Source organism: Myripristis murdjan, chromosome 9 (genome assembly GCF_902150065.1).
Source record: "Myripristis murdjan chromosome 9, fMyrMur1.1, whole genome shotgun sequence".
Taxonomy (NCBI): Eukaryota; Metazoa; Chordata; class Actinopteri; order Holocentriformes; family Holocentridae; genus Myripristis; species Myripristis murdjan.
In genome coordinates this window covers 35292110-35317643 of record NC_043988.1, presented here as the reverse complement: position 1 = coordinate 35317643, position 25534 = coordinate 35292110, and the positions used below count along the sequence as shown (strand labels likewise).

General features: G+C 42.0%; 1 protein-coding gene across 2 annotated transcripts; it reads left to right on the top strand.

The window, feature by feature from the left end:
• Positions 1–5697: 5697 nt before the first annotated feature.
• On the top strand, positions 5698–13224 carry LOC115364876 (uncharacterized). 2 transcript variants are annotated; one of them, XM_030059538.1, is made up of 4 exons: positions 5698–5960; positions 6949–7017; positions 9061–10044; positions 10556–13224. In XM_030059538.1, the coding sequence occupies exons 3-4, from the start codon at positions 9260–9262 to the stop codon at positions 10809–10811; spliced, it is 1041 nt and encodes a 346-aa protein (XP_029915398.1). In that variant the 5' UTR covers positions 5698–5960; positions 6949–7017; positions 9061–9259; the 3' UTR covers positions 10812–13224. The 2 variants fall into 2 exon arrangements, with proteins under 2 accessions (XP_029915398.1, XP_029915397.1); XM_030059537.1 differs by lacking the exon at positions 6949–7017.
• The last annotated feature ends 12310 nt before the right edge of the window (positions 13225–25534 follow it).

Genomic DNA, 25534 nt, shown 5'->3' with positions numbered 1-25534 from the left:
GAAAGCATTTTGAGAGCCATCGTCGGTGATTTAAGGTCACTGGCGAATGATGTGGTACATCATGCACCCACCGACTACTTCCAGTAGTCCGACTACACACACGGTCGGCGCTCCACTACAACCCCTCCCTCCCTCCGGTTGGAGCCCCGCTAGCCCCCCAAAAATCTCCCGGTGTTGACGGGTCGACGTAACGTCGACGACGTGGAAAAGTCTGGCGTTGTTAATGCCCTAGTAGCTAGCTAGTCCACTGCTATCCACTACCACTGCCAGTCCAGGCAGTAGCAGTGGATAGGATCACACCCACAAACCAATCGTGCTTAAGACTAATGTAAGAACCGCCCACCTTATTAACATACGACACAGAAATACAGAAATAAATAAATGTGGAAATGTAGAAATACAGAAATAAATGTAGGAATAAATAAATAAATGTAGAAATAAAAGAAAGAATAAATAAATGAATAAATGTAGAAATAAATAAAAGTATAAATAAATAAATGTAAAAATAAATATATAAATACACAAATGAATAAATAAATGTAGAAATAAATAAATAAATACATGTAAAAATAAATAAATAAATACATGCATAAATGTATAAATACACAAATAAATAAATAAATGCATGAATAAAAACAGAAATAAATAAATAAATAAATGTAGAAATATTTATTAATTTAATTATTTATGCATTTATATATTTATATGCGTATTTATTTATTTATTCATTTATTTATTGTTTTGTCATTTTTCGTCCCTCATAATTTATGCTCCTTTACGTACAAAAATAAATGTGACCGTTACAAACGATGTAACCATCACTGCCCACATACTTCCATGTGTGGATGTTCAGCAATAAATCCACTAGAGTACAGAATAGCCAAACCGTTCATCATCTTCATCGCTGGCTGAGGACAAGAGCAGCCACAGCAGGTGTAGTTTTTCATATTTCATGATTTCCATAGGCTGACTTTACATTCCACTGTGTTAGAAGACACTAACTTTCTTCATCTTTGTCTTCACTGCAGCTTCATACACAGTCGATGTGTATGAAGGATTTAATGTGTCACATACAACTGTGGGGTCATTTCTGTCAACAAAAGAAAAGCTCATACGTTTAAACTAAAGAAACAAAAACTTAAAGTTAAAATGAATGAAACACCTCAAAAAAGACCTAAAAATGTAGTAGCCTAACGTGAGGTTGAAAAACGCTCTCTGGGGTTCCAAGCAAGCACAATGCGACGTAAACGCTATGCAGGCCACTGATTGGACAGGGAGCGATGACACATGAGAGCGCCTTCTTCACGAAAACCAAACCTGGCCTTTAAAAAAAAAAATGGGAACAGCAACTGTGCGCATTGACCATCGCTGAAGTTGGCAAACAGTGGCAGATCTAGACCAATTTTACTGAAGGGGCCTGGCTGGGGCCAGGGCTTTTGTCAGAGGGGCACATTCAACCCGGGGCAAAAAAGACAAAGACTCAAAATTATATCTGATTTTTTTCCCCATAAAAGTAGTGATTACCCATTGTAACCAAATTGAATGGTTCAAAATATCACATTTGAGACACAAGTATAAGAGACAGAAACAGAAACAGAAACGCTCTAAAGCGGCTTTCACAAAGCACACATGGCGCAGCCCTCGGCCGGCACAGCCATTCATTGTGTATGTGATCGCGGAGCGCAAGAGCGCACTGGTCTGCGTTTATTTTTAGAAATCTAGATGATTGACATCATTAGATATGCACTACTCTTGCAAAGACAATGCAGTATAGTTATACATTCATTATAAAATTCCATGTGAAGTCACACACACAACAGGTAACAGATGAAATCAGATGAAATGAGAAAAAATACAGCCTTCATTCACATAACAATTTATTAAGAAGCATTAGTTCAGCTAATTCATAAATTAAAGAATGTATTTGCCTGTTTACATGGTGCATCCGAAGCTGCTGTATTGTCCGCCTGAGAAAAATTGCGTCAGAATGAAAAACTACTTCCGAGCGTCTGTTTCAGTCGCATAGCAACCAGCGCCACATACGTGCACGCCGTGCATGCATGAACCCTACTCTGCATGCATGTGCACGCTGCTCTGCGCCTGTCTGCGCCGTACCCAGCGCAGAGCGCGGCCAAACCGTGCGCTATGTGAAAGCCACATCACAATGTATAATCTTTGTTCGGAGGGGGGGCCACAGCAGGGTCCAGACTCAGTGTTAAGGCCGGATTATGCTTCTGCGTACGGGGGTTGTGCGAAGCACGCATTTCCTACGCAGCGCGTGTGTGTCCAACATACCACTGCAAAACACACTGAGCAATTCTCCACCCACCAACGTAGACCCTGTGACGTATGGTCGCTGCTCTTCTGTACGTCTTGGTAATGGCGAAAGGACGAGTCGTATAGGTGCGGGTACTTGCGCACCTCCTCGGCCAGGCGTTCTTCCGCGAGATCCAGCACTCTCCAAAGTTTTCAAACACAACCGACGAGTCGAGACGCAACAGTTGTTTTAAAAATGGCGCTGCTGGCCGGCACAACAACAGGATGTGATGCCCGTTGCAACGAAATGCCGGAAATGATGTACTTAAGTGGACCAATCACAGCTCTTGTGGGGCTGCGTTGGGTCCGCGTAGTTACAATTTTTGGGAGGCGCGCGGCAAGGCTCTGCGGCGGTCACACAACCCCCGTAAGCTTCGCACAACCCCCGTACGCTCTTCTTACGCAGAAGCATAATTCAGCCTTTACGGGGGCACTGGCCCCTGCGCCGGGGGGGCCAGTGCCAGAACTGCCAGTGTTGGCAAAGTTTGGAAAATGGCAAGCAAGCTGGTACCGTGGTCACATGAAGAGGTGGAGACTTTTCTCTGCTTGGTGGCGGCCCAAAGAATCCAGAGGGAGCTGGACGGTGCGCCACCTTGCTATGAGGTGCTGGAGTCTCTGTGCTGGTTGTAGGGTGGCCATACGTCCGGATTTAGGCCGGACAGTCCGGAATTTAAATGCCTTGTCCGGCGTCCGGCGCAGCCTCAAGCCGGACGCTTATTTGTCCTCCTTTTTGGAGTTGCACTTGAACGCAACGCTGGCCCGGACTGTACATCGATATCAGTCATATTTTTCGTCATAGACTTTTAAATTACAATCCAGAAAGTGCATTAATTGGATGCGCGTTAGTTTTTCTCCTCCTGCGCTGCTGTGTGCTCATGCCGGAGTGCGTGTGTGTGGCGCTATCTGAAGTCTGAAGTCACTGGCTAACAGCAGCACACTGGCTTAGCTTGTCTATTCAGAGAAGAGGTATCACTTCAGCTTATTTTTCAATCTATGTTATCACATGCATACTACTGCTCATTCATTGGTAGCTGAATTGTTAGGTCTGTTTGATAAGTAATTTACATTTTTAAAATAATAATTTAAAATATTGTTAAATTAAAAAAAAAAAAAGCCAACATGATGCAGGTCAAAGACTAAAAAAGAATATTGACTAAAACTATTGACTAAAACTAGACTCAAATACTTTCGATTTTGTTCGACTAAAACTAGACTAAAATGCCAAGACTTTTCGTCGACTAAAATGTGACTAAACAAAAAAGAATTCAAGTTGACTAAATATGACTAAAAGTAAAAAGGGCATTTGACACTAGACTAAGACTAAAACTAAATTGAAAATAGCTGATGAAATTAACAGTGGTGGACCTGACTCGACAACCCCCACCCCCCACGGGCCCGCATCGCCACCCCCCAAAGTGTCCTCCTTTTTGGTGTTGTGGAAATGGCCACCCTAGCTGGTTGCTTTGAAGGATTTAAGAAAGGCTTAATATGTCATATACACCTGTGATGTCTTTCCTGTCAACAAAAGCAAAGCTCATATGTTTAAAGTTGAACTAAAATGGAAACAACTCAAAAACGATCTAAGAATGTGGTAGCCTAATGTGAGGTGGAAAAACTGTGTGACTCAAATAATGTAAAACTACTGTATACACACACTGTTTGTTTGTTTGTTTGTTTGTTTGTTTGTTTTTGATTAGCCTAGTACATGCCAGGAAAGAGAATTAACAAGCTGGTAGTCAGGCCACCAGGAGGCACCAGTCCATTCTGTAACTGATCTAAATGGCTTCAACACATACTTAAATTTTACTGGTCTTTCAAAACACTACTAATACATCAGTAGTACTAACAAAAACCTGCAGCTGTAAGGACAGCCAGGTGCTCAGAAGCTTCCCTGTAACTCTCACAAAATTAGTAATATCACAATGAACTCATGTTACCTCAGTACTTCCTAATCTTGTTAGCCAGCTAGCTATGCCAGGTAGGTGTACATTAGGTAAACAAACATGATTCACTTCCTCTCTTGGTGCTGAACAGTAAAAATAATTGTGTATGCCAGCATTCATTTAAATATTTTTTTCTTTAAACATCTTGAACTACTTGTTGAATCTATGCTTACCTAGAAAAAAATCCTAGAAAGTGGAAATCTAATTCAAATGACTCACCTGAGATGATCTCCCACTCTTCTGGTTGTCTGCCCTTATGTCTTGGAGATTAACTGGAGTTACCAACAGCTGTCCACATTTCTCAAATTTCTCTCTCTTTTTTTAATAGTTCAAGTAATTGCTGCAAGACCTTTATAAAATTATTTTTTAAAATGTTTTGCCTCATTGGATCCGCAAACCGTTTAGAGAGCTGAATGCTGACAGCTGCAAGGCATGTTTGTGATGGTGACCCAACATGGCTGCTGCTCCTGATCCCACAACATCCACCCTAAAAAGTCCTACAGTTTAACAAACTGTAGTTAAGCTATAAATTAAATTCTGATGTATTTCTCTCTCTAATGTATGTATGAGATGCATTTGTCTCTCTTGTCTGTGTTAATACACAGACAAGAGAGACAAGGACGTCCTAGTCATGCTAGCTAGCTCGCTGGTTGTGCCAAGTAGTCTAACACGAGGTAAATAGATGTGCAAATAAATATATGACACTTTGGTACCTCTGAAAAATGAAAGCAGCAAAGGTTTTTTTTTTTTATTCAGCAGTCATTCAGGCCTTTGTTTTTGTGAAGTTGTGTAAAACTCTTACCTGGAGGCCAAGCTGGAGAAGCAGTTAGCCAAGTTAGCTAGCTAGAGTGACTCATCAAATCGAAGATGGCGAGAGTCTCGGTGGGGGATTTAGCTAAATTACTGACACCGTCAATATCTTTCTTCATCGGTCAGACACGTTCCTCTCTGTCTCTTCTTTTTCTTTTCTTTCTTCGGTGTTCAATAGTTGTTGGAAGTCCATAAAAAGACATATCTGGTGTTTTTCTTGCCTCGCTCTGAACGAAAAAGAGCTGAATGTTAGCGGCTGTGTCCAACATGGCTCCTCCACTGCCCTGCCCCTGCCTCACACACTGTGCAGAGGAATGAGTCAGAATAAGTCCTACAATCTGTTGAATTTATGTTTAAAATAATGGCTGGCTTGAACTTCCAAACCTCCACAGTCCAGGTACAAGCAGTTGCTCTCCAACACCCCTGAACTCTGAAGCATTTCTTTTTTATAGGGCCCACATTTTTGTGTTTATTTCTTTGACAAATTTATAGCTTTGGAAATATCACCAAAAACATCAGATAAAATGTGAACAATTGACTGGAGGAGCCAATAAGCGCTTAAAATAAACCGTTTTTTCGGGCAACCTGTTACTTTTAATCAGCCCTAACTGGCCTCAGGTGCTGCAAACTGGAGTTTACACAGAGAGCCAGGCCAGCAGGTGATTTGACTAGGCAGCTTCCTTGTTTCATTCAGCTATTCAAATGCCAGCCACTACCGCAAAAAGGGAGAAAGAGAAGAGAAGAGAACAGAGGAGAAGAAGTTGAATTAACCAAAACAAAACACAAAAAGCAGCCGTCACGGTGCGGCAGATTCATCGGAGCTCCGGGAGAAACGGACCCGCTGTGATGACGGTCCTGTGTGGGATGAGCGAGCAGCGGCTGTCTACGGAGGTATGAGCTCCTCACCAAACTGCGTTCAAAAATCTGCCACTTTAATGTTGTCTTGATAAACGGCTTAAAATGCATAGTTGGTAAAACGCTTTGAAACTATTTTTGTGGTTCCTGGGGTCTTTTGATGAATGCGGCATAGATATTTTGTGCTGTAATAGCAGCATTTTATTTCGGTAGTAAGTAAAAGCCACCTTTTTCAATTTGGTTCACAAGCCTCACTACCGCGCATCACGGTGTGGAATGGTGAAAGAAGAGGAGGGTGGTCATGGCGAGTCGTTTCTAAAAGTATGAATTTCTGTAAGAGAAGTGTTGCTTAGTGTATTAGCTTTATGCCGAATGAAAGGACCCTTCCTAAGCATTCGTAAAATGTCTTAATTATTATTCTACCAAGCACTTTTCCGCACCCTTAAGCACATGGGAAGTAAATTAACCCAATTTTTAAATGGTGTTTGGCGTGGCGACCCCATACCAAGAGAAGGGAGTGGACGTAATGTAATGTAACTTCGCCTACATGTTGGGGTTAAAATAAGGCCTGCTTTGCAAAGCTATTGGCTGACCTTCTCCTCAGTGGGTCTCCATATGAAATTTGATCATTTAAAATTCCCATTTAAATAGTTTTTTATGCCTGCAAAAACACCAGAAATGAACTAAAAAAAAAATATATATATATATATAGGACATGGTTGCAATTTTATGTGATTTTGTTTCCCCCTTTCTTTCTTGGAAAACCTCAAATATTTAATTCTTGGTAACATTTGAGCAGGATTTGCCCTAGTAGGCTTCAGCTGGCCCTGATGTGGATAGCAATTAAGGCACTAAAGGCAAAAGCAAAGTTTAGAGCCTGAAAATGTTCTAATGAGATTTTGTGAATATGATACTGTACTTAGTGTTTCTCTGAAGTAACTGTAAATGTGATAAAATCTTAATATAAAAATATATGTGGTTGTCCTCTCCTCCTGTCCCTCTTGATTGTGTGGAATTTAAACAGAGGAGGAAGCCAGGAGCTGCTGCATGCACACCAGCTGACATGGGCTCAGCAGGTAGATTTGCTGGTCAGGTGTGTTTTGCATGAGCACTGATAGCTGAAGACTTGCCAGCACACAGAAACCTTTATGTGCAAATATCTGGTGTCTGCATCCTATTTCCTTTTTTTTATTGTTTTATTTTATACCAGGAAATGCAGTTTTGTTGTACACCATCTGTAAAGAATAGGTATCGGAGTAATCTGCATGGCATTGTGTTGTTATCATTGATGTTGTCTAGAGGAACAGTAGAAGTACAAACTTCCTGTTCCTATGGCTGGATTAAAAATATAAAACCTCAATGCAAATATAGACTATTAGAATAATATATGACTAAGACTAAAAAAAAAAAAAAAAACAAAGCAATGTAATAATAAACCTTATTTAGCGCTTCAGAGCTTTATGAAATTCTATTATTAATTATTCTAAACAAATAAACTACACTCCTAGATTTAAATATACAAAGAAAAACACAACAACTGCTTGATTAGAAGTAGCCTAGAAGATGAAGTACAAATATACATAGAAATTAGTTTTTTTTCTTTTCTTTTTTTTTTATACTGAATTTCAGCAAAATCAGTCTGATCCAGAACTGTGGAAACAGTAGAGATGGAGTCTGTAAATCTGATGGAGATAAAAAAAAAAAAGAAAGAAACTGGAACCTTGTGCATGAGTTTTCACTTTGTATTTGCAGCGTGTCAGTTCCACCGACATGAGCAGCAAAAATAGCAGCGTGCAATGAGATGCAGTATATGGAGTCTCAGAATACGATGTTAAAATTTAGATGCAAAGCACAGGAGAGACATTCTCAAGGTAATAAAGGTTTCCAGTGCAGAAGAGATGGCCTTCCTCAGTTTATGATTTTTATGCAAATCTAAAAGGCCGAGGTGATCCCTGCTGGATGTTTTGCTTTTTAATTTAATAGACCGTCCTTTGAGTCGCACTTCAACATTGGAGGCCATTTGTTTTGCATACTGCATTGGCATGTTCCTTTGTAAATAGAACGGACAACGCAAATTCATGTCCTGTTGACGCCGTGTAACCTATAACCTGCTCACATTCGTTGGCTGCAGTTCAGACACAGGCTCAAACTGTCTCAGGGGTAAAAGTGTAACAACACAAGTCAGAGGAAATGAGATAAAGATGGCTAATAGATCAGATTCGGCTGCTATTCCCTATAAGTGAGGTGGAAAGCCATTGATTTATGGGCTATTTGAACAGCTACCCAAAATATCTCGACCATAAATCCATACAGACAGTTAGTTTACTGCCTTCAACTTCTCATACATGAGCAACTTCTTTGAATGTGCTTGAATCTGTTAATCTCAAAATTGCCCTAACAAAAGTATGAGAAAGTATGATGCAAAAAAGAATCCACATAACAGGTCTTATGATAATTTGTAGACAATTGAGTAAGATACTGATACATGAATGGTCTGAATGTGTAAATATTTTATGCAAAAGTAATGTCTTAAGTATAATATAGAATAAGCAATACTTTCATTAAGACATGCAGTAGTCTGATCTTCATCAGGTAATTGAAAGGCATTTTACTCATATCTTCAACAACATTATCAAGTTTTGTTGTTTTTTTTGTTTTATTTTTTTGTTGCAACACAAACACCACTTAAGCTGCTTGATTGTATATGCTGTTGTTGAATATTGAATATACTTATGTGAAGATGTATTTCTTTTTTGTAAGCAGTGTTTTGTATGATGTGCAAGTTAAACCATGTTAGCAACACTGATGACAAACTGGGACTACATACTGTCCCATATGAGAATATGAATGAAGTAGTGTAGAAGAATCCTGTGTAATCAGAACGTCGTCTTATGTAGAGTCAGGCTGATAATTGGATTAATTAGCCCATGTAAACAGCAAACGATAATAGACGAGTAACTCTGCACAGTGAAAGTGTTCAGGCAGATGGTAAAACTTCTTTTTTACAAAGCTGAACCCTGTAGCTGCGGTTTCAGAAATAAAAGCTCAGTCAGTCTCTCTTTCGTCATCAGTGGAGCTGGTTCAGAAAGTTGCCCTGCTGCGTTTCACACGTGCTGATGACGTTTTCCCTCTGCAGACTCTGAGCCTCGCTTTGGGCCTCTGAGCGCTGGAGACTGAAGCCGTACGACCATCAGCCCTTCATCATCCCTCCATTCACCGATGAGTCTCAGAGCACCGCTCTCTGCTGCCTCTACTGACAGCTAAAGGCACAACATCCATCTTTCCCTTGTTTGCTCCTGCCTCCATCTGTTTTTTTTTTTTTCTAAACCCCAGTGATGAATCCCTACTCAAATCCAACCCTGAACTCCTGCCTCTCGCCACATGAGGGTGCCACTCCCTCCTTCATATCTAGCCCACCCCTCTTTACAGCCCCCAACTCAAATCTAGACACCCACAGCCCGTCCCTGTCAGCAGCTTTACCCTCTCATCCCATCATCCAGACGGGTCATAGTTCCCACACACTTCGAAACGGTGACCTGCCTCCCTTTCAAGCTCCATCAGCCCAAGACCTGAACCCAAACGTGATCCCGTGCCCCTTCACCTCACTGCCCCCGGCCTCAGATCCAGGCTTTAGTCTCAGCCCACCATCCGAACCTTATCCTCACCAAACTCCAGTCTCCTCTTTACCTCTAGGACCCACCCTAGAGCCCATCCTGGGTGGAAACTCCACCCCAAACCCCTACGCTGACCCATCCACACACCTGTCCCAGGTGTCAGTCGTCGTCCCGTCCCCAGGCCTCTGCCCGTCCTCGGAGGAGATGTCCTGCCCGGACCTGGAGTGTGCCATCTGCTTCAGCCAGTTCAACAATGTCTTCCGCTGTCCCAAGATGCTTCAGTGCAAGCACACGTTCTGCCTGGAGTGCCTGGCCCGCATCAACGTCAAGTCGACCCAGCCCAACGTCATCCAGTGCCCGCTGTGCCGTGGCCTCACCCCGCTGCCCACCCTCGGGCTGCCGAAGCTGGCCACGGACTCGGACGTGCTGTCCTACCTGCCGGCCGCCATGCAGAGGGTCTACAGCATCCGCTTCGTCCGCAACAAAGGAAAGCTGCAGGTCAAAAGGTCAGAGGGGTTGATGGAAGTACTTTGGGGACATTCATTACGAGCTCTTTAAGAGATTCCTTTTTCTTCAGCAGACACATGCAATATTGTTAAAGTCATAAAGCTAAAATATCAAGGCTAATCCTCATCCCAATGATTGGCCGACAGCAGCAGCTCCTCTGAGGTAATCCAGTGTGGAGGCTGTCTGTTGTATTTCTCTCTTCTGCTTGATGTAATTCTACATTATGTTATTTTCATGAGCCAACACGCAGCCTCTAATTTGACTGGTCGGCTACAAATTGATTTAAAATAATAAATCAGAAAGTTTCCTAAAGTGTCCATGTGTCGACTTGGGTCATGCTGACCTTGGTAAAAAAATATTTGGGCCCCTGTGAGGGTCTCATCGGGGCGATCGCGGCTCCACCCCCTGATGAGTGTGACAGGCCTGAGCTCGATGATGCTGTGATGACGGCTGGTTTTGATGCTGTGGCCACATGGAGCTCATGACCTTTCTCTCTCTCTCTGTCTGAAGGTCATCTGAAGGTCGCCAGTGCGGTCAGAGGTCGCTGACGTCGTTCGGCCGCTCCCTGGACGTGGGGCTGCCCAGCCCGCCTGCAGGGGGCCTGAGAGGGGGCGGGGCAGAGGCGGGGGCAGTGGGCGGAGCTCTGTTCAGACTGACGGGCCAGCCGGCGTGTCGGGCCTTCCTCCTGACGTCTGTGGTGATGATGATGCTGCTGCTGACGGGCATCATCATCTTCCTCCTGTTCGTCAGGAACAGCCAGCCCTGACTGAGTCTGCCCACACACACACACACACACACACACACACACACACACACACAACCTGCTCCTAACATGTTTGCACAGTGAACAGGGAACTGTGAAACTTGAGCCTGAAATCTGGATCCTGTTTCTTCTGGCACAAACCGAAACACTCTGCATGTACAAAAAAAAAAGAAAAAAGAATTGGGTATCAACTTGCTAATCTGGGTTCTGTGTGCTGCTGTCCCGGGACATGGACAGGGATGAGCCCTGGGAACGACCAGGCTGGATCCAAAAGTCCCTGAGAAAGTGCAAACACTGAAACTGAAGCAGCAGTGGACTTTAATCGGCTCGACCTTGTGCCAAAACAGAGAGAGCAACAGTTCAGGTCAGCGTTTTTGTGCCAGTTCTTTAATATCGAGCCACTAAAGTGCGACTCAGGAGGCTGAGCAGGCCTCTCAGGGTGTGTGTGCAGAGTTTATAATGTTATCACAGGTCAAAGTCTGCCCGATGGCAAAGTGAACAATAATGATAATAGTTTGCTGGATGCTAGATAAAGCACCACCTCATGGAAATTAAACATTAAACTTTTTAATGCCTTAAAAACTGGAGTATGAGCCTCGCCTCAGGTCTGAAATCCTGAAAAATATATATATACCGTTATGTTCAGCCCAAAATATGGCCTGAGACCTCTGTGAGCCTTCCCAGTTTATTGGTTTCTAACATTATGGATTTATTTTAACTTTAACTAAGACCAAAATACTGAATATTATGTCTACTTTATATGAACTTGATGTATTTATTCCCTGTATTGTTTAAGCTTTTTCACTGTTTTATGCACTTTTAACCTAAAATCTGTTATCCCTCCAGCATGCCCCCTTAACCCTCATGATGTACCAAAGTGCCTCGTCATCACGACGCCATCTTGTCCAGGTGTGTGTGTGTGTGTGTGTGTGTGTGTTGTTGTTGTTGTTGTTATGTGCTGCTATGCAAATGAAGGGAGCAACAGTTACACTGCGAGGCGACATGTGAAGACAGCGCTCGCTTCACGCCGAGTTCCTGACGTCCATTTTCATAAATTTAAATGTTGGGGGAAGATTTTGCATCGTGAAGGTGAAGTGAACAGGAGCTCCCCGGTCTGAGCTTCACATCAGACATTCACTTAGTTTGAGGCTTTTTTTTTTTTTTTTTTTTTTTTTTTTTTTTTTAACTTGTTTGGTACAGCCTGTCAGGATGCGGTCGCCTGCATAACAACTTGTCAACTGCATTACAACAAAGAACAGAGAAGCTGTGTGCAGTCGGTGTCCTGTCGGATAAAAAACATGCAAATGAGTAAACCTGTATGGAGCTGAACTGAGAGATCCTCACACCTAAGAGCTTTTGGGTGTGCGGATCTATTTGTTCAGCTCTGCAACGTATTTTTGTTATTTTTTTGATTCAGCAGCATTCTTATTGGGCATTGGGATGTGTCTTAAAATTCATAAAATTCAACCTATACTTTGTGTGTGTGTGTGTCCACATGGTGGTGAGATCTCCTCATTAGCTGCTCCGTTGTTCCACAACACTGGATTTATATCTCCATTCACTTCCATAGTGCAGCAAAATGAGCCCTAAAATTAAAGTTAAGTTTTGTGTAATTACAATTACTTGTCAAAGTGCTATGAGGTTGTTTCCTCCTGGTGTAAAGTCACTGTGCAGAGGTTCCCTGCAGACACTACCTGCTGGATCTGCTTTCCAATTCAAATAGGAAAGTTAACAAAAGAGACGTTTAATTTCCTCGCAAAAAATGGGTACCAGGTGGTTTTTTTTGTTTTTTTTTTGTGAAAATTCTCTGTGTTGGTGTTGGTTTCTGTGCTAAAAGTGTTTATTTCGGGAGCGGTTTTGCTGTGGAAGTGACTAGAGAGATACAAATCCAGCAGCTAATGAGGGGATTTCACCACCATGTAGACCCACACACACACACACACACACACACACACACCAGCACAGGACAGGCTGGGTTTATTTAAAGTGTTCATCCCAAAACCTTAAATTTAAAATGTAGCACTGCATCTTCACATGCAATAAAAAAGGAGAGAGAGGATTATTTTTTTAAACCATTTATTATTTTTTTCTTAATCATGATTCTAATTTATAAGCGCATCACAATATTGAACCATCCTCATTGTGCTGCTCCAGTCTGGCCATTGATTTTTAAAGAGAGTGCAGTTAACCTCTGGAAGCTGCTTGTTGTTGTCATAAACTGGAATGAACATGAACCAGGTTTTCATGCTTTGTCATTTTCCACATGCGTCCTGTAGGTCTGACTGATGGGTTTTACCTGTTTTATCACTGCACTGTAAAATATAATGTTTTATATGTAAACTGTTTGTTTTTTTTAGCAAAGGTTGCACTGTTTGCTTCTCATAAAACTTGAAATAAATAGCTTTTTGAATTGCAGGTTTTTGTCTCGTCACTAAAAAGTGGATTTTATTAATTTGTCATCATGTTTATCACCTTTTAACTGACAGGCCTGCTGCTGCTGCTTTGTCCACCAGGTGGCGCTTCAGCACCAGCAGCTGTAGTTCTGTCTGCATATGAGTGTGTGAGTGTGTGTGTGTGTGTGTTGAGTGGAAAAGTACAGGCCAGTGCTGCAGTCCAGGGCCTCACAGCTCTGATGATGAAACGATGAAGCAGAAAACTGACAGTAAAGAGTTTGGATCAGCCTGAGAGAGTGACCAACCGCTGGAAACTACAGCGCAGCGTCACCGTGTGTGTGTGTGTGTGTGTGTGTGTGTGTGTGTGTGTGTTTGACGCACAAAACATGAGACAGCAGACTTAAGAGAAATAACAGAAGATGGAGAATTTCTGGTGATAAAACAGGAAATGTCCAGCTGAGTGGACACACACACACACACACCCACAGGAGGTCATCAGACCACTATAATAACATGACACCCTACACACACACACACACACACACACACACACACACACACACGGTTCACAGCTGGCTATACTGACTGGACCGGAGATGACAGCAGTTTCCCAGCAGTTTTTTTTTTCATCCCAGTTCCCCCTGACCAGTACAAAAAAAAAAAAAAAAAAAAAAAATCCATCCGTGTTTCATATTTCATATTTATACCATCTGTATATTTCACATTTCATATCTCATATTCTTAGGTTAGTCTTTATTGTATATATTTAGTTGTTATTGTCTTTATTATATATATTTAGTCTTTATTGGCTTTTAGTCTTTACTGTATATACTTCTGCATTTATTATATTCTGTTTAATTTTATTTTATGTCTCTATTGATGCTGTTGTAACATAAGAATTTCCCAATTTGGGATCAATAAAGTAAATCTATCTATCTATCTATCTATCTATCTATCTATCAGTGTCTGAAACAACAACCTGATGCTGATATTTGGAAAACTGAAGATAAAATGTGGTTGATCAAACTTACATTTACATTTCTATTGAACTTATTATAACATAGGCCGATTATTTTGAAATTATGCATGACTGATGTTTTCTTAAATGATCATGTACCCCCTGCAGAGCTCCAATGTACCACGAGGGGTACGCACACCCCCTTTTGAGAACCACGTCCCCGAGAAAATAACCTCAGAAATGAACCCAGGGGGCAACAAGAAACGAAGTATTCATTAAAACTGAGATATCAGTGGAGGTGCATGAGTTTTTGGGGAAGAGCAGCTCATCTCGTCCCGTCCTGATTCAAAATGAGGTCTGACTTGGTGAGAGAGAGAGTGTCACTCTGTGTGTGTGTGTGTGTGTGTGTGTGTGTGTGGGTGGGTGGGTGGGTGTGTGTGTGTGTGTGTGTGTGTGTGTGTGGGTGTAGCTGTGTGTGAATGGCTCCATGTTGACCTGCAGACTGAAAACAGTCCCAGTTCAGCCTCAGAGTGTCCCGATGTGAAATACAGGAGGAAGACATACTGGGATTTTACTGTGACGAGTGTGTGTATCTGTCCTGAATCTGTAATGAACACTGAGTTTTGGTTCATTTGGTTTCACAGTGTAAAAGAGTTAGAAGCCATTTCCCTGCTCAGTTATGTGTCAGAAGTTGTTGCAGTAATTTTTAGGTTGATACCCTTTGTTACACAGATTTGGTGCAAAATTTAACCATTTTTGGCCACTCGATTAATAAAAATGGTCAAATCCCTCCAAAACACATCAGGACACCAAGACCTTGAGGAACATTCATGTTTTGGTGTCAAAACCTTTTGACATTTGCAGATTTCTGTAATAATTTTGCATTTTTCATTGATTGGATCTTGAACGTTGTGTTGTGTTAATATGTCAGAAACTGGCCCTTCCTGTCAGTCTGTGTGGAGAAGCAGAGCTCTTCTGAACGGCCTCGCTCTCCAGTTTGTGTCTGTAAAGTTTGATGAGGCTGTGATTCTCCCAGAGGTCACTAGAGGTCATATTATACAGTGAAATGGCTGCTATGGGGGCCAACATCATCACACAGGAATCAAATGTGGCTCATTGAATCCACAAGAGTCTCAGCTTTCCAGTCAAAGCCAACTGATGCAGCTCCAAGACTGTTTAGGCCCCAGTCTGCACACACACACCATTTCACAACAGGCCACAAGAACACATGTGGACTGCAGGCTTTGGGGCCCAAACTGCATGGGATTAGCAGAAGGTGGGCGTGTCTGCAAAGGGGAGAGAACCCATTTTCATTCACACAGCTGGAGGTCAGAGGTCAAGGGACCTGCTGGAAACAGACATGCCAGTTTTTCCCCTCACTAAAATTTAGACCAACTTTGCAGCGATATTTAGCCTCCATGCTAACAACCTAACAAGACGTGTTTGGTATGAATGGATTCCTCAGGCCGCCTCGTTTCATGTGGTGTTGGTATTTCTACTGTAACTTTATACTTTTTGTTTGTTTGTTTGGTTGTTTGTTCACTTGGCTCACTTCACGACCCCACGGCGTTCCAGCGCTAGCACAACCGAGCTGTTTGCTGACTCGCCTCGTAACCATGGCAACCCTTACCGTCTCCTCGCAATGAATCCTTGAGGAGAAGTTCGCAGCGGGAAAATCAGAGAGCGACCGTCGCCGCGCACAGAGGGCAAAATGTATTTAGTGAAAACGGTATGACTCCTAAAACGTAAAAAAAAAAAAAAAGTAAAGTTTTTGTAAAGTTTTGTAAAGTTGTAAAGCCTGAGCCGGGACTGATTCTGCTCTTCGAACAGAGCCGACCTGCAGCTCCGCTCGATCCTGTCGGAGGACCGGAGGATTTTCCTGAACTTCCCAAACCGCCGGATGACCAGCCGCGACGTGACGAACAAACTTTACGATTCTGCGGCAGGAAATCCTCCGATGACCCGAAACACCAGGTCTGCACCTTCCTTCTCCGTCACATCCAGGTTTCTGTGTCAGTGTGCGATCACAGCACGACTCACATCATCACATCAGACAAAGACTTTCACCCCGAAACACTTTTACGCTCCATTTTGGACGAACACGGCAGCAGGGAATCCATCAGGCTCTTTTCTTCTTTTGTATTCAGTAAACCCTAATAAAACTTCTTTTTTTAGGCCTTAAGAATGATGAATAACTTTAATAATAACCCTGGATATGTTTTATAAATTTGCTTTGTGAATCACTAGTCGGGTTTCCATCCAAATGTATCTCAAATTTTGACTGAATTTTCAGGAAATCGGTGAAGTTAAGCATGTTTCCATCCACGTCTGTTATGTGAATATTTGGAGTTCTCCAGCCGGGTGACATTATCCCGCTGCAGAAGAAGAGGGCGCAGTGTGACGACGTGTTCAGGCGTCAGTCAAAAATCAAAACTCTGTTGTTTGCATTAATATTGTTTTCTTTAATTAGTTCAAGAAAAGTTCACGTCTCTTCTTCGCTCCAAACAAACCAGCTGTTTGTCACGTGATCATGAACGTCACCGTTTATTGGCTAAACCTGTTTCCATAGCAACTTATTCCCATTTTCCTTTTATCGATACACAAACTTCTTCACCTCCTCCAAGTGTAACCACTTTTTTGTGATATTTGGAGATTTTTTTTCCCGAAATTTTCAGTGTTTCCGTTCAGGTTTTTAATGCACAAATTGAAAATGTGAATAAAAGCAGGTGGATGGAAACCCACCTGGTGAGGAGCAGCTTCTGATTGGCTGCTGCTGGTCGGAGGTGAGCTGCACCAAACCAGATCTCTGAGAGAGCTGCAGGACAGAGCTGTGTGTGTGTGTGTGTGTGTGTGTGTGTGTGTGTTCAGCCGGCAGGGCTACGTGCCCACGCCGGGGCTGGAATCCTGGGAAACTGGCAAAGCATCATGGGTCGCCCCGGAAAAACAATGTGGATGTTCTCTTCTCCCGCCGCAACAACAGAGACAAACAGGCGGCAGGACGGTGTGTGTGTGTGTGTGTGTGTGTGTGTGTGTGTGTGTGTGTGTGTGTGTTTGTGTGTGTGTGTGTGTGTGTGTGTGTGTGTGTGTGTGTGTGTGTGTGTGTGTGTGTGTGTGTGTGTGTGTGTGTGTGACAGCAGAAAATAAACTAAATTGTTCTGAATGAGGTCAGTGCATGAAAGAAACTCCTCTGTCCTTCTTTTTCTTCTCTCTCTCCTCTTCATTCCTCTGCTTTTATATCTCATCTCTTATCTTCCTCTCCTCCTCCTCTTCCTCCTTTTCCTCTCCTCCTCGATTCTCTCCACATCTCCTCTCTCAACCTCTTTCCTATTTTCTTTTCCTTCCTCCATCTCTCCTCTCCTCTTTCTCACTGAGCGACGTTAACATCGCTGTGGGTGTTTTTTTTGTTTGTTTGTTTGTTTGTTTGTTTGTTTGTTTGTTTGTTTTTTGGTTTAAACTCAAAACTTTACCCTTTGTAATTTTAATTTTAGTCACTTATTCATGCATTTAGCCTGTTTTCCATTTCAGCCTGTGCTTTTATTTTCTCGATTGTTCCCATTTTAAAACCCTACCTTTTATTTTCTGGTTGTACTTTCCTCTCTTTTACTGTCTTAGTATTTTATTATTTTATTTTGTGTTCTTACTCATTTATTTATTTTTATCTACAGTTTGGAGGTTTTTATTTTTTTTTATTTATTTGTTTGTTTACTTATTTATTTTGAGCTTTTCATATCTTAGTCATTTTATTACTACTTTTATTTTTCTGTGATTTGTTTTGGCATTTTAACATGGTTGTATGGGGGTGGAGTTACAAACTCAAAGTCACCAGTGTGCATGCATGTCCATAATCAGCAAAAAACAAACAAACAAAAACAACACAAAATAGAGGAAAGAAGAGAGAATTATTTTTTGCTGTTTTTTTCCCCCCTATTTTTCTTATTAGTCTTCATCCTCCTATCTTTGGTGTTTCCTTGTTGCAAACTGATCAAATTTATGACGCCGTTCCCTCAGCTCGTGTATTATTTTCATGTATCACATCAGAAAACAGTCCCAAGCTGTGTGTTTTCAGATCCTCATGATCCACATGTGTGAATCAGACGCTTCAGAGCAGCTGTGAGGTTTATTTTGTCACTTTGACGGAGCCAGGCTAACGACTCCCATAGACTTCAAGTCTTTATGCTAAGCTAACAGGACATGCTACCCACAGGAAGTGAACCACTGGACGTCCAGAGGTGGAAATGGTGTCCAACATCTGGTCTCTGGAGATTTTGCCAAAAATGTTGGAATATTCCTTTAACAAACTGGTGTGTTATTCATATGTCGTCTCATTGAAGTGAGTTACAAGGATGAGACTGTATAAATATCACTGACAGCTAGCAGTGATATTTTTATGTATTTATGTATTTATTTTTTATTTTTCTTTCTTTTTTTCTTTTTCATCATTATTTTTATTATATTATTAGTATTTGGTTTGTTTTGTTTATGTTGTGATTATTATCATTATTATTATTATTATTATTATTATTATTATTATTATTATTATTATTATCATCATCATCATCATTATTATTATTATTTGGAAGCGGGTTAATTATTGATTGTCTTTGTCTTTATTTTGTTCTGTTTATTTATTTGTTCATGTTCAAAAGTAAAAGAAAAAAGAAAGAAAATAAAAAATATGGAGTTTCTCGTGTTTTTGTTTTTAACTGGAGGAGCTCTCTAAGGAGAGGGGGATTTCTCTCTGATTGTTATCTTCACACACACACACACACACACACACACACACACGCACACACACACACACACACACACTGCCTGAGCTGCCCCGGGGCTCAAAAACACTCTTCCCCTCGACAGTAACAAACTTTAGGTAATGGCTTCCTGCGGCGAGCCCCCGTGGAGACGGCGTCCTCCTGTTTGAACGCTTTGTCCGTTGTTAAGGTGTGCCCGCCCTGTCATACACACCGCCACTTATTTACACACACACACTCACGCTGTGTCACAGTGGATGTATAGCATACCACACATACCGCTGCGGCCACACTGTGTGCAAACACACACACCAAGTCACGAGGGGGTTTGTTTAATGCAGCAACACAGTGACTTAATCCCCCCTACACACACACACACACACACACAGAGTGGAAACTATGAAAAGTATTGATACACACTGTTAATCAGAAGCTGCTGAGTGATTGATTGTGATGCGTGGAAATCTCCACACACACTCCATCATGTAATCCTAATAACATGTAAATATTTGAAACACTGCGCGTTAGCTTGTTGCTATTGACACCATGCTCGATAAATACCTCAAACTGGACCCTAAAAATAAAATAAGAGAGGTTTTGCATGTGGATTATTAATGCTAAAATTCTACTTTGCGATGGGATTCAGTCAGAAGGAACTCCTCAGCATGTGGACGTGAGGAGACGCTGCCGTGACTCGGGCCGGTTCAGGAGAAAACAACACGCTAATGTGGACGAGCTGATGCTTATCATAATATTTATCATGACATGAGCACAATTAGTTCCCCATAAAAATAAAACACAACACACACAAGGGAAACAGTGAGTGAAGGGAGGCAGGCAGGCGGCGCCACACCCGGCCCGCCTCCAGATGATGTGAAACCTTATATGGATCTGTTTCCTCTAAGCCCCGCCCACTGCCACGCCCACTTAAAGCTGACTTGCCTGAAAGGTAGATCAATTCGTTGCCGGCCTGTGACCAGCCGTCCCCTCAGGGTTTGTCCAAGTTAGTCCTGTAATTTTTGAGTTATCCTGCAGAGAGACGGGTGGACAGGCAGGACGGGACGCCCTGCCGTGCCGATCTCGAGGTCACATGATCGTCTCTGTCCGTCCGTCTTTCAGCAGGAAGGCTCGAAAACTTCTGGATGGATTTCCACAAAACCTGGCGACATGGCCGCTCGCAGCCCAGCAGAGAACTGAGGGACTTTCCAGACCAATCAGGACGGGGCCGAGGACACACGGGGGCCGTGACGTCCCGCAGCGAGGCTCCCGGAGGTCCGCTCTGCGCTGGGCATCTGCCTCTACTCTTCATCAGTCAGTCGTCTGAGAGCCGGGTGGACGTCACAATTCAAGATTCAAGATTCAAGACAACTTTATTGATCCCTAGAGGGGCAATTCTATTTGGCAGCTCGCACCACAACACACTCATAACACATAAGCAGAGATGGACAGAGTACTCCACCCCAGTCCTTGAGTAAGAGTAAAAATACCACTGGTCAAAATTTACTCCGTTACAAGTAAAAGTAGCTCAGTCGACATGTTACTCGAGTAAGAGTAAAAAAGTACTTGCTTTTAAAGGTTCTTAAGTATCCAAGAGTACATGCTTTTAATTTTACTTAAAGTAAAAGTAAGAGTAAGAGTAAATTTCTCATTTTTCACAAAAATGAATTACTGTATTTTTTTCAATTTATAGGACCTTGTAACTGTTGTTTCAGAGAGTGAACTCTTTGAAACCACCTGCACTGATGTGCTTGTGTGTAGAACCACAATGTTCTCCAAAGCCTGCAGAAACACCTCCAAAAACAAATCAAATGAATGAGATCATAAGAGGATCATCAGACTGAGACTCGTAGTCAGCGGGTTCATCTCTTTCTTCTCCTGCTGCCGCCATCGTGACGCTCTTGTTTTGAGTTGTTGGGAGTCAAAAGGGGCGTGGTTACTTTGGCTTTATCCTTATATGGGCAGGGGATGATGTATTTCCACTTTTACGTAGATCCCAGTGGAGAACGTGTACCGTGATAGGTTTCCTTCTTTGACAAACACTTGTGTCCAATAGTATTTTAGAAAAAAAAAAAAAAAAAAAAAAAAAAAAAAACACAGACGACCTTAAAGTAACGAGTACTTTTCAGCCTTCCTAGAAATTTACTCGAGTAAGAGTAAAAATATTTGTCTTGGAAATGTATTCGAGTAAGGGTAAAAAATATCAAAGAAATCTAATACTCAAGTAAAGTACAAATCCTCAGAGTCTGTACTTAAGTACAGTACTCAAGTAAATTTACTCCGTTACTGTCCACCACTGCACATAAGAAAAACACACATTAAAAAAAAAAAAGAAAAAAGTTGGCAGCTGTGTGCAAAATCAACTCGCTCTAATGATAAATTACATACAGTGGTGGAAAAAAGTTTTCGGACACCCTTAAAATTTTACACAATCTCACAATCTCAAATATTATCATGAAATATTTGTGGAAAAATCTTTTTTGTGTTTCAGAAGACAGATACAAACAAATACAAAGGATATATTTTTGTTTATTGTTTATAAGAAAAACTAAGCAAACTAAATTCTTGACAGTGTAATCTTTATCTTCAGGCGTGTTTCCTGCGTTAGGTTCCTTGTTTTAGACATTTTTGTGTCTGAAGAACTTTCAGATGTGCTGGCTTTATATATTTTTAGGATTTGTTTAGTATTTTGGCTGTGACTGGACTAAAAGAAATTGTACTTGAAGACCTAAGAGTGATTTGTTAATGCAATATTTCACAAATGCATGGGGTGTCCCAAAACTTTTCTCCACCACTGTATATTCATTTAAAAGCCTACACAAGCTCTGAATGGTGAAAATTCAAAGACATACACAGTAAAAGTACACAGTGCCCAATACACGATGTGATTACCACACAGATTCAAGTTTGGATTCACATGGCTTTGTTCAGCAGTCGTGCAGCAGGGTGGGATGAAAGCGGTTACTTTTACAAGCAGGTTGGGAATAACGACGCCCTGAAGGCAGTAATGAAAACTCTTCTGCTAAAATTATGCCCAGAATTACTCTGAATACTTTTGGTCTTCCTCACAGCCTGTTCCCTTAGGTCCCTCTGCATCCTGACGACACTGTTGAGGCTGTTTCTGTCTTTGAGTGACTGATTGTTAAACCAACAGATAAAAGAAAAGGTTAAAAGGCTTCAAATGAAGGACTGGTAAAACTGTGTTTATCATCCTATTTCAGCGGGTTGTCCAACACGGTGCCTGGATATTTGTAGGAGCTAAATATTTCAATCCTTTCTCCATCTAGGACCCTCTCAGTGAAGGTTTTCTTGTCGCGTCTAAAATCGATCATCATTTCCTTCGTTTTCAGTTTGAGAGGAAACAAGCGTCTAACCGTCTGACGCCCTGAGAAAAACTGACTGCAGACACATGGGACAAAAGGAGGAAGGAAAGGAAGGAAGGAGGAAGGATGTGAGCAATTTAGTCAGAAATGACCAGAAGTTTGCAAGAAATTACAAACTGGTTACAAGAAAATGACCTGGCAATTAAAAAAGAAAAAAGAAAAAAAAAATGCACCAGCTTGGGTCTGCAGCAGCTCGCCATGCAAGGACTCTGTGTTCAGCTTCAGTAAAGATAAATAGATAAATAAATCAAATAGAAAAGGATAGATAGATATATAGATATATAGATGAAGATGATTTTTTTTAAAGGGAAAATGTCCACAAAACTATATTTAAAATTGTGTTACAGAAAAAATAACCTTTTTTTTTTTTGTCAAATTCTCAGGTCGTTTGTTGGTCAGGACTCTTCAGGTCATTTCCTGATCTGTTCTTTGTTTTTTCATTTTTCATTTTGTTCTTTATGTTTCTTACTTTCTTTTTTTCTTTTCACTTTGTTTGTTTTGTTTTGTTTTGTTTTTGTTTTTGTTTTGTTTTGTTTTATTTGGTCATTTTCTTGTTAAACTGCTAACTGCAAGAAATGACATTTGCAAGAAATTAATACAAGTGACCTGGAAAAACTTTTGTCTAATTTTCAGGTCATTTTTCTTCTATTTGTTTTTATGTGTTTTCAGGACTCAGGATTTTCTTTCTTTTCTTTCTTTTTTTTTTTTTTTTTGGTTGCTTAATATCACACCATCAAATTCTTGTTTTTTTTACTTCTCTTGCAGATTTTCAGGTAATTTTCTTTTTTTTTTTTTTATCATGTTGCCATTAAGTCACTGTTGTTATCAGTTTTGACTCTTTAAATGTTTTTTATTGTTGGTGTTCTCAGGTCTGCCTTGAAAACAGGGGACTGGGCTTCTCCACCCTGACTGGCTTTTACAACAGTTTTTAAGGATGTTATATTTAGGGATAAGATGGCCTCATGTGAAGGTCGTGCAGAGGTCACGCAGAGGTCACGCAGAGGTCAGGGAGGTCGGAGCGACTCTGCAGATTCCTGTTTGGTCGTTGGTTTTCGTTTCTGCCTCTGCATCACTTTCCCTGCCAGTCTGTTCTACTTTCACTAACCCACAAATATCTGTCTCTCTCACACACACACACACACACACACACACACACACACACTGTATTAATACCTGGCCGCACGCAGCAGACGGAGGCGTTCCCTGCTGCCAAACCAAAGTGTTTCTTAATGAGAGCTGATTACTGTGTTCAGCCCCAGTCAGTCTGCCTGTCAGTCCATCTGTCTGTCTGTCTGTCTGTCTGACATCTCACACCTCCACCTGGAGAGCTGCAGTCACGCCATGCTGCCTCACACACACACACACACACACACACACACACACACACACAAAGGTCAGTGAGGTTTCCATGTTTTCTTCTGGGTGCAGTAACTGACATCAATGTTTTTTCTGCGTGTGTGTTTCTCCTAGGAACCTGCAAACACACACATCAACACACACACACACACACACACTCTCTCACACGGGTCAGACATGCTGGTTCAGGTCAGCTCTGCAGCGCATTGCCAAAGAGCACCACGGCAGCGACCGGCTCATAACAGCAGCAGCAAAAAAGACACTTAGACAGAATAAAAACTCATTCATCCATTTATCAGCGAGTCTCGAAGGAAACGAGGAGAGGATCTGCAGCGTCTTCAGACTTCAGTGTCACATGAAAATAAACTGATATTCATGTTTCACGTAAATCCAAACGCAGATATTCCAGCTCCTTGTTGAGACAAGAGACAGAAATTTCACTTCAGCGATTCTTTTTTTAAGAACCATTGAATAACCGTTATTTTTCGGAGAGTGGATGGAGCAGCAGGGTAACAGAAAGTCATGCTCATTTTGTTTCTGCAGTACGAACAGAGCAGTAAATATGGAGCAGCAATAGTTATGTAAAACAGATATTTATGTGACTGTGCTCAGTTTGGGCCGGTGACAGGAGGACTCAGGTGTTTTGACTCTCAGGTGAACCTGACCTCGGCTCGGCTCGGCTCGGCGGCTCATGCCTGCGCGGTGATGTCTTGCGGTGGAAGTCATTTTCATAGCTGAGGTCGTCTCTTCAGCTTAAAACAGCTCAGTCAGAGGCTGTGTGGTGCCGTCCTGCACGCTAACCCCGCCTGCCACAAATATGCAGCCCGAGGCCTGCCGCAGTGTTCATGCAGAGAGGCAGCGACCTGCTGACCTCACCTGCCCAGGTGAGAGGAGCACCTTTCAAACTGCTGCGTCTGCACATTTTTTAAACTTTCTCTTTCTTCTCCATGTCTGCTGTTTCCTGGAAAAACAAACGGAAGACTGAAAGAGATTCAACAGGATCTGTGCTGCTTATGCTGCATTCAGGACGGCTGGGAACTGGGACACTTCCAGTTCCATGAAAAAAATGACAACAACCTTCACACATACACATACACACACACAGGCACGTGTGCACACATGATGCAGTGGGGCGACATCAGCTGGTCAACTCCTCACTCCCTCACCAGCAGCACTGCAAAAAACAAGAGATGAGATGACCAAAATGTAAATGACAGGTTGTAATTTTTAAAAATATAATTTAATATTTATTAGAATTTAAGGAGCAGAACAGACAGCCCATATGTACGGAGCACTGAGGGTCAACAACTCGGCCAACAGTCACTGGATGAAAATAAAAATTCTTCTCCGAGCTCATAAAGTCGAAAAAGTGGGAAATCATAAAATGCAGAAAATAATTCATTTGCCATCAAACACAAAGTTTGGAGCAAAAACAGCAGGCCTGGAGCAGAACTATACTGACATGCAATGCATTTCGAACTCTCCCTCAAGCATTGTGTTGTTGTTGTTGTTTACAGTGCTGCTGACAGGAAGTAAACAACTTGTTTTGTGCATTAAAAGCCCAGCTTTCCATTCGATGCCCCCCAACCCATTTTTTTTTTTTTTTTTTTTTGCAGCGCCTTTGCATGTGAGCTCGTCTCTGAGCTCTGGATCCTTTAATTTAATTGAATCCTGAACATGGGTGGATCTACCGGGGTGGCCTGGGCTGGCAGCTGGCCCCCCCCCCCCCCCCCCCCCCCCCCCCCCCTCTGGGGGGTCAGAAAGAAAAAAGAAATGTTGTCGCTGGCTGGAAATTTACTAGACTGAAAGTCCACTTGTTTGAGTGCAAGTGAATATGGCATGAAATTGTGGCGTGCATTTTTCTGTTTGGATTCCAGCAGCAATAGAAGGA